The sequence below is a fragment of the Cyprinus carpio genome, chromosome B4 (assembly GCF_018340385.1).
Source record: "Cyprinus carpio isolate SPL01 chromosome B4, ASM1834038v1, whole genome shotgun sequence".
Lineage (NCBI taxonomy): Eukaryota > Metazoa > Chordata > Actinopteri > Cypriniformes > Cyprinidae > Cyprinus > Cyprinus carpio.
The window spans coordinates 32,564,855-32,573,374 of record NC_056600.1 but is presented as its reverse complement, the minus strand read 5'-3'; the positions used below and the strand labels follow the sequence as shown (position 1 = coordinate 32,573,374).

Here is an 8,520-nt window from a genome sequence, read left to right as displayed (position 1 = left end):
AATCTTCCAATGGGATGCTGTTGCAGAACTTAGACATGCCCCGTACTGTTCCTCTTTGTGCATTGATTAAGCATCCTGTGACATCGTCATGTGAGATGAACTCCATTGTGGAACTTTGGTTAATACCTTATAAAGTGTCATAATATGCACACAATACAGAATTTGGACATTTCATTAGCTCCAAGTTTAAGCAAACAACGTGAGCTTTCGTTCAACACTAAACTTTCCATATCCTACAGACATTTAAAAGCACTATCTGCTAAAACCAGTAAAACATTGATTAAAGTTGCATCGATTACATTTGAACACATCAAACATATATAAGACATAAAACATATTATTTGTGAATATAATTAAACCTTCAGATTTCTCAATGGTTGTCCTTTTGAGATCATTTATTGAAAAGTTCAGTTTGTAGAAAACTTCACAACCAAGCAGGAAGCAGAGTCATGGGATGGATCCTATATGGATCCTTTGTGTTGAGGTCCATTAATTATTAATGATTCCTGTGGGGCCGCGGGGGTTTCCATACGTTGTTATCATGAGATCCTTCTTAAAACACAGGGTCCTTGTATCTTGTGAAAAGAGTTAATGTCGTCAACTCTTGTAATCGGAAAACAACAAGGCTGACATGATGTCGACGTCACATAATCAGCTCCTGATTAGTTTTCTGATTTGCGGGGGTATTTTCCAACAAAAGTCCTCTGTTGCGGAATCACGTTGTCACTTCTATTAAATGCAGACATACAACTGAGCATTGTTACTCTTTAGTTAATAATTAATGGAGTTCAGAATGTGCAGATGGGAGGAAATAGGCTCTTTTAATTCCTTTGGGAGAAGTAGCCGATTCTGCAGTTATTGGTGTGACTGTTCACCGAGGTCCTACAGACAAGTGTCATTTTTTAGCTCAAGTCATATCTGATCAATCACTGTGAAGTTCATCAGTTTGAACGGATTCTAATAGAATAACTACATTGCTGTCTTTTGTAGAACGGTTTACAGCTGAATTGATGTAATTTCAGCGTTGATTGAATTCAGTTAGGTAACCTGTCAATGTTTCAAGATTTGATTCAGCTGTAAAGCAGCTCTACAGAAGATGGTATGCATCATCATGTGAAACACAAGATTTGCTGTTTCTGGAAGTCTTTCCACAGTGATGGCACTTAACAAGCTTCTCTCCAGTGTCCCTGCATGATTCCTAGGTTTATCTTGTCTATAAAACTCATAAAACACTGATGACATGCAAACAGGTCAATCTGGAGTAGATCTTCATGTGCTACCTAAGGTTACCTTTTTGGTTGAAACTTCTGTCCAGTGTGACTTTTTATGTGAATGCCAAGGTATCATTTTTGACTGAAACTCTTTCCACACTGAGGACATGTGTAAGGCTTTTCTTCAGTGTGACTTCCTTTATGAGTAAAACTCTTTCCACACTGTTGGCAGGTAAAAACGCTCTCCATAGTGTGAATTTGCCTGTGGACGTCAAGGTTTACTAAAGCAATAAGCCACAAGAACCCATGGTTTGCAGTGAATTTATAACAGCTTAGGGGCGTTGTTGGACACGATGCAGAGCGGAGTTCCTAAAACCCACTTAGCTGTCATAAATTCACTGTAAACCATGGCTTCATGGGGCTTACTGCTTTTATAAAATGGTTATTCCACATACGTAGCAAGGTTTCACAAAATAAAACAAAGCAAAGAAATGTAATGACATTAATAAACATTGTTACTGCCCAACAATGTAGTTGTGGTTGCAACAAAAAGGTTGTATGCTTGCAGAGTAATTTACAACAGCTTAGAACGTGACACAACCAATTAGAATCAATTTCAGAATCAATCCGTTTAATACAGTTTCAATGAAACTCTATTCACATTGAGAGGATCTGTTAGTCGTCTATCTATTGTGAATTTTCACGTGCCTGTCATGGTTTCCTCGTTGGCTGAAACTCTTTCCACACTGTTTACATGTGTAAGGCTTTTCTCCAGTGTGAACAATCATGTGCGTTTTTAAGTTTCCTTTCTGAGTGAAACTCTTTCCACACTGTTGGCAGGAAAAACGGCTCACTGTAGTGTGGATTCTCCCATTTTCTCCACTTTGATTCAAACAGTTTCCACACTGAGGGGGTCTCTTGGGCTTCTTTCTATCGTGAATTTTCAAGTGGCGTTTAAGGGATCCAGAGTACAGGAAACTCTTTCCACAATGATAGCATGTGAAAGGTTTCTCTCCAGTGTGAATTTTAAAGTGGCGTTTAAGAGATCCAGAGTAAATGAAACTCTTTCCACAATGACAGCATGTGAAAGGTTTCTCTCCAGTGTGAACTCTCATGTGGCGGTTAAGGGATCCAGAGTTAATGAAACTCTTTCCACACTGAGGGCATGGGTCAGGCTTCTCTCCACTGTGAAGTCTGATGTGCCTGTTAAGCCGTTTTTTATGAGTGAAACTCCTTCCACACTGTTGACAGGTAAAAGGATGAATCCGCTTGTGGTCATTAAGGTTTTGTTTTTGCTTGAAACTTTTCCCACCCAGATGGCAGGTGAAGGGTTTGTTTCTAGTGTGACCTCTCATGTGGTATGTAAGTTTTAAATTTGTGCTGAAACTTCTTCCACACTGTTTGCAGATGAAAGGGTTCTCTCCAAGATGAACTCTCAAGTGGACTCTAAGGTCTCCAGGATTACTGAAAGTTCTTCCACACTGAGAGCATGTGAAAAAATGATCTCCAATGTGAACCGGCATGTGCTCGTTAAGGGATCCTTTTAAAGTGAAACTCTTTCCACACTGTTTGCAGATGAAAGGCTTCTCTCCAGTGTGAATTTTCATGTGGGATTTAAGGTTTCCTGCATAACTAAAACTCTTTCCACACTGAGAGCATGTGAAAGGCTTCTCTCCAGTGTGAACAATCATGTGATTTTTTAAGTTTCCTTTTAGAGTGAAACTCTTTCCACACTGAAGGCAAGGGAAATAACTCTTAGTTTCTGTCTTTTTATCTTTTTTTTGCGTGCAAGTCTTTTCAGACTGTAAGGAAGACAAATATGTTTCATCAGTTATGAAATCATGAAGATTTTCAAACTGATCTTTCTCTTCAGTTTCGTTCACACCTTCCCTCTCCTCTTTCAGCACCGTTAAGTCTAAGGTGGAAAAACAAACAAATAAAAGTTAACCCTGTGACGTGTCAGTTATGCACAGAGGAAAACACAACATCTCAAATCTATTAAACGGCACAAATATATTCATTGTTTGTCATAGTGGTTCGATCTGAATTTAAATCGTCATTTATGGTACTGCTTTAATGGCAATTGATTTGTTAAGATACTTCAACTCAGGTTTTCGACTTTAATCCCAGCTTTTCTTAGCGTCTTATTTGACACAGTCCCCAGGGCTTAACATCAAACATTGATATCTGCTTGTTCTTTGGACAACTAAACCAATCACATCCATCTGTTCAAGTAAAAAGTTAGTTGTATGTAAGATTTTTTTGTTTGTTGAAGTAATTTATTCACAAGCAATATTCTCATCACAGTTTTATCAGGTCTAACATAAATATGCATAAGATTAATAAGCATATCTGTGGTATTTTGCCACATTAAATTGATTTCCAGGGCCTGGAATTTTAATTCTGTTGTTTTAAAAAATAAATGATTTAGAAAATTAAAGTACTTATGTAATTTGGTAATATACACATATAATCATGATTTCAGCTTTAAATAAATAAACATTAAAGGGTTAGTTCACCAAAATTTTTTAATTAGCCTGTGTTGTACCCTCAAAGCATCCTAAGTGTTTATAAGGGCTGTCAAAATGACTGAAAACTAAATTCTAACTTTCTACTTAAAGAGCAAGTCGTGGTTTTTTGAAAAATATCTCATTTGCAGTTTATAACGTAGTCAAAATCTGTCAGTTGGTTAGTTGTGTATAGGTATACATGTACTATTATGTGAAGCATTCGTATAGTCTGTATTTTTTTTAGTTTATCTATAGGTAAACATTTGTATATAGTATATTTATAGTCAAAATCTGTCAGTAGGTTAGTTGTGTATAGGTTTATACTGTTTTACTTCATTGTTGTATGTCTGTATTTATGTAGCACTGTGGTCCTGTGAGGCATGACATTTCGTTCCACTGTATGTCCACACATGTAGCGGAATGACAATTAGAGATCGACCAATATGGGTTTTTCTATAGCCGATGCCGATGTTTAGAGGTCAGGGTCAGCCGATGGCCGATATGTGCTGCCGATTTTTAGGGCCGATATCTTGAAGTTTTCCACTTCATTTGCATGCTAAAATTTCACATTAATAATAAGTGGATGCACAACATTTCTAAACTCATCATCATTTATTGAGCACTGACTTAAACCATCTCTCGAATCTTAATTTTGTGCACTGCACGGTATTAAAAATAAAAAAAAAAAATATCTAAAGTTAACCAAACAAATCAAACTGACCAAGTATTAAATATATAAAACAGGTAATGTAATGTAATGTAATATATATATATATATAAATGTCAGTCATTTACATAAAAGTTTTAGAGCATTTATCAAGCAGAATTTTTCAAGTTTGTTGGAACATAAATGTAAACTTAAATATACATTTAAATAAAAGAAATAAAATTTTATAAATAAAAATCAATTAAACTGAAAAATATAAAAAATAATATATATAAAAAATAATAGTAGTGCTGCAAACACACTAGCAACCAGCAACATTTGTGTTTGATATAAATGACACCAAACATCTAAAGTGCATTCTAACTTCAAACTTACATCGCAGTCTGTTCATTATTAAAATAAAGTACAGTCAACCAAACACATAAAAGGTTACACTGGTCAGTTTAAATAGACCTTATAGCGGTCCACTCTGCTGTTATGCCAAGGACGTTTTTGCTCATGTGAAGAGGATGATCTTTTCCGTCTAGTTTACATTAAAAAAAAAAAAAAATATATATATATATATATATATATATATATATATATATATATATATATATATATATATATATATATATATTATAGTTTAACATTGATACATTGCGAATATGGAAACATGTGGATATGTGCAGAACGAGACGTGAGCAATAACCTCCAAATACATCTAGCCAAACCCGCGCGCGCTCGTCTGCACGCACACATGCACTGTCACGATCTAATGCACTGTAAATGCAGGATTTTTAAAAAACAAATAGGCCTACCGGAAAAATTCAAAATCGAACATTTTGCATAACAGGATCAAATAAAGTACTGGTCATTAATACTCGCATAAAATGTTTAATGTGAAAAAAGTGGTTCAACTGACTGCGCAGCACAGCCACAAGTGCCACAGTTACGTTTGGGATAATTTTATTTTTAATACTATAGTGTCATTTGAAAACATTGCAACTGCGTTTTAAAATACAATAACGAGCACCACACAAAACCATTTAAAGAGGCGCGTTCAGCAGTCTCCTTGACGGGAAACAGTCAACAAAGTAAAATGATCTCAAATGTACAGCGCGCTCTCTTCATTTTATCAAATGATCATAATCACATTTATTCATTTTACAGTCCTGTTACTAGCATTTTATTCAGACTAAAACTCCTTTAATTCGGGGGAGAAAGCTTTTTTCCGAGTGGCTTTTGCACATAATAATAATAATACTGCTGCAGACACATTTTGCAGCATTAAGGTTATTCCTTTATTGTTAATTTAAATGACGATCGATCATGGAAATGATCAAATACTGACATCCCTAAATGCAAATGAGTTGGATGGAAAACTGGTTATTGTCTGCATTAAACCATGCTTCCGAACAAATGTCATTCACCGTTCTGTGCTGCTCCAGGACAGCTGTCTCTCCGAGCACGGTGCTGTCTGTGAGCGGGGCGGAGTAACGTAGCCCTCAATTACGCTGCAGTGCTTGTGAGAGCTGCCACCTTCTCCACCCCATTTACAGAGTGAAAGTTGTTAATCAAAAAAAGTGCATGATAAATAAAGATATTGTCTCTCAAAACAGAGAACCAACTCAGAATCGGTTTAACGAGTCGTCATATTTTCGAATATTTTGCCTGTTACCAGTATACGTCACTGAGTAACACATTTGCATAATTACTGCCTGCCCGCGAAATATGAACAGAGTCTGACCTGCCCACAAACACTTTTGCTATTAGTGCGTTTACATCATGTTGAGAAGACGCTGTGTTCAAGGATCCTACAGAAATACAATTCGAACCTTTTGTTGTGTGCATGTCATTTTATCAAGGACTGCTTCTCTAATCTTGGCTTTTATCTTCGTTGACTTCTAATCTTCTTAATTTGGACTAACAAGCTCTCCGAACCACAACCACTCAGGAGAGACACAGAGGACAAGAATTGATGAATAAAGTCATTATTTTTGTTTTCTTTGTGTACAAAAAGTATTCTCGTCGCTTCATAATGTTACGGTTGAACCACTGATGACAGATGGAGTATTCTGATGATGTCTTTCATACTTTTCTGGACCTTAACACTGATATTTATTTGGCAGTCTATGCTACAGTCACAAGCCTCCCGGTTTTCATCCAAAATATCTTAAATTGTGTTCCGAAGACGAACAAAGCTTTTACGGGTTTGGAATGACATGGGGGTAAGTGATTAATGACCAAAATTTTCATTTTGCGGTGGAGTATCCCTTTAAGTAATGTAATTTTATTAACATAAGTACCTGTAATTAAATTACATAAATTTAAAATGTAGCTAATTACTTTACTGCGTTACCAGGAAAAGTAATTCGATTACTGTGTAATGCGTTATCCCCAACTCCGATGAAAACATATCATGTCTAGGGCTGGGTATCGATTCAGATGTCCCGATTCGATTTTGATTCACAAGCTTTTGATTCGATTCTTGATTTTTTCGATATTATTCAGTGAATATAATTCTAATGCAAATGCTTTTAAAGAACGAACAGTAATTTACAAAATTTTATAAAAAGAAAGGCCACAGTCCTGTATTTTAAACCTTTCCTTTTTTTTTTTGTATAGTCCTTTTTAAACAATAATAGGGCCATATAAAATGTTCTCCCTAATAATTCTGGTAATCAGATGAAGGCATAAAACTATTTATCCTAACCAAATGAAAAACCCTTTTATTTTTTGGCAAACAAAGGGGTTTACAACAGAGGTTTACAGTTAAAATTGAGAATAAAACAAATGTGATTATTCCTTTAATAATAAAGATTTATTAATATATATTAGTAGTAGCAATGTTGTTACAATGAGTCTTAAGACTGCTAAATAGTAATATATTTTTGACAGTTTCTTCATGTTAAAATAAACTTTTATTTTAATGGGTTACCGTGCAGAACTTGCAGCCGCTGTGTATGTGATATGACGGTAGTTTTGTCAAATTAAAAAAAATGCTTCTGCAGATTTGTAATGTTACTATAAAATTTTAGAATTTAACGTTTTCGGACGTTTCAGTGTTGATGAGAAACTTTTGGAAAATGCTTTAAAGCGCTAGTGTGGATAGAGAAATTTTTAAAACAAAAACACTGTTTTCATGTGTATCTGGATTAATGTAGACATAGCCTTAGTGTCCACTGTTTTATTTGCTCACCAAATACCTTTAAATGAACAAATGTAGGCAGCATGCAGTAGCCAAATGTAATCACTTTTGATTCAAGGTATGCTTTGTGCAAAATAAATTATTTTCTTAAACTTTCGCATAATTACCCTAAGTTCTAGATATTGGGTTTAATGTTAGAAGCAGATATTGGGTTTAATGTTAGAAGCAGATATTGGGTTTAATGTAACAGAATTTATTTTATTATTGTTTAGGCTAATTCCATATTATTGTTTCAACATTAATTTCATGATGTCATAATAACAAATGTCCAGTGTGAAAGGCACTTAAAGGCAGCCTTAGTATTTGTTATGAGATCTCAACATTTCTGTCCAATCTCTCAACATTTCTACATTCATGTGACATTCTTCATAAACATCATTCATTTCTTCAGAGCTGGACATTTTAATCAGGATCAAATGTTTGAGTTCAGCTTTGAGAATGAAAACCAACCTGTTTGTGTCTCAGTATCTTCATGTTTGTCTCTGAATGTTTCTTCAGTCTTCATGTCTTCACTCTCTTCTTTAATGAACTCCATCTTTGTTTGTGTCTCAGTATCTTCATGTTTGTCTCTGAATGTTTCTTCAGTCTTCATGTCTTCACTCTCTTCTTTAATGAACTCCATCTTTGTTTGTTCCTCAGTATCTTCATCGTTGACTCTGAATGTTTCTTCAGTCTTCATGTCTTCACTCTCCTCTTTAATAAACTCCATCTTTGTTTGTGTCTCAGTATCTTCATCGTTGACTCTGAATGTTTCTTCAGTCTTCATGTCTTCACTCTCCACTTTAATAAACTCCATCTTTATAATCGTGTGTCACGTAGATCTCAGCTGCTTCAGGAGTTTTTTAGTGTGTTTGGACACTTTGTCCTGTTTAAGATGAGAATAATTAACAGAAAGAAAATAAATGTAAATAATAAATGTAAACTAAATCTCAATCAGCTCCC

General features: G+C 35.2%; 1 protein-coding gene across 1 annotated transcript; it reads right to left on the bottom strand.

The window, feature by feature from the left end:
* Positions 1–1,821: 1,821 nt before the first annotated feature.
* Positions 1,822–8,084, bottom strand: LOC109057618 (gastrula zinc finger protein XlCGF57.1-like). Its single transcript, XM_019074848.2, has 2 exons — positions 8,029–8,084; positions 1,822–3,126 (listed from the first exon to the last, which is right to left on the bottom strand). The coding sequence occupies exons 1-2, from the start codon at positions 8,081–8,083 to the stop codon at positions 1,895–1,897; spliced, it is 1,287 nt and encodes a 428-aa protein (XP_018930393.2). The 5' UTR covers position 8,084; the 3' UTR covers positions 1,822–1,894.
* Between the last annotated feature and the right edge of the window lie 436 nt (positions 8,085–8,520).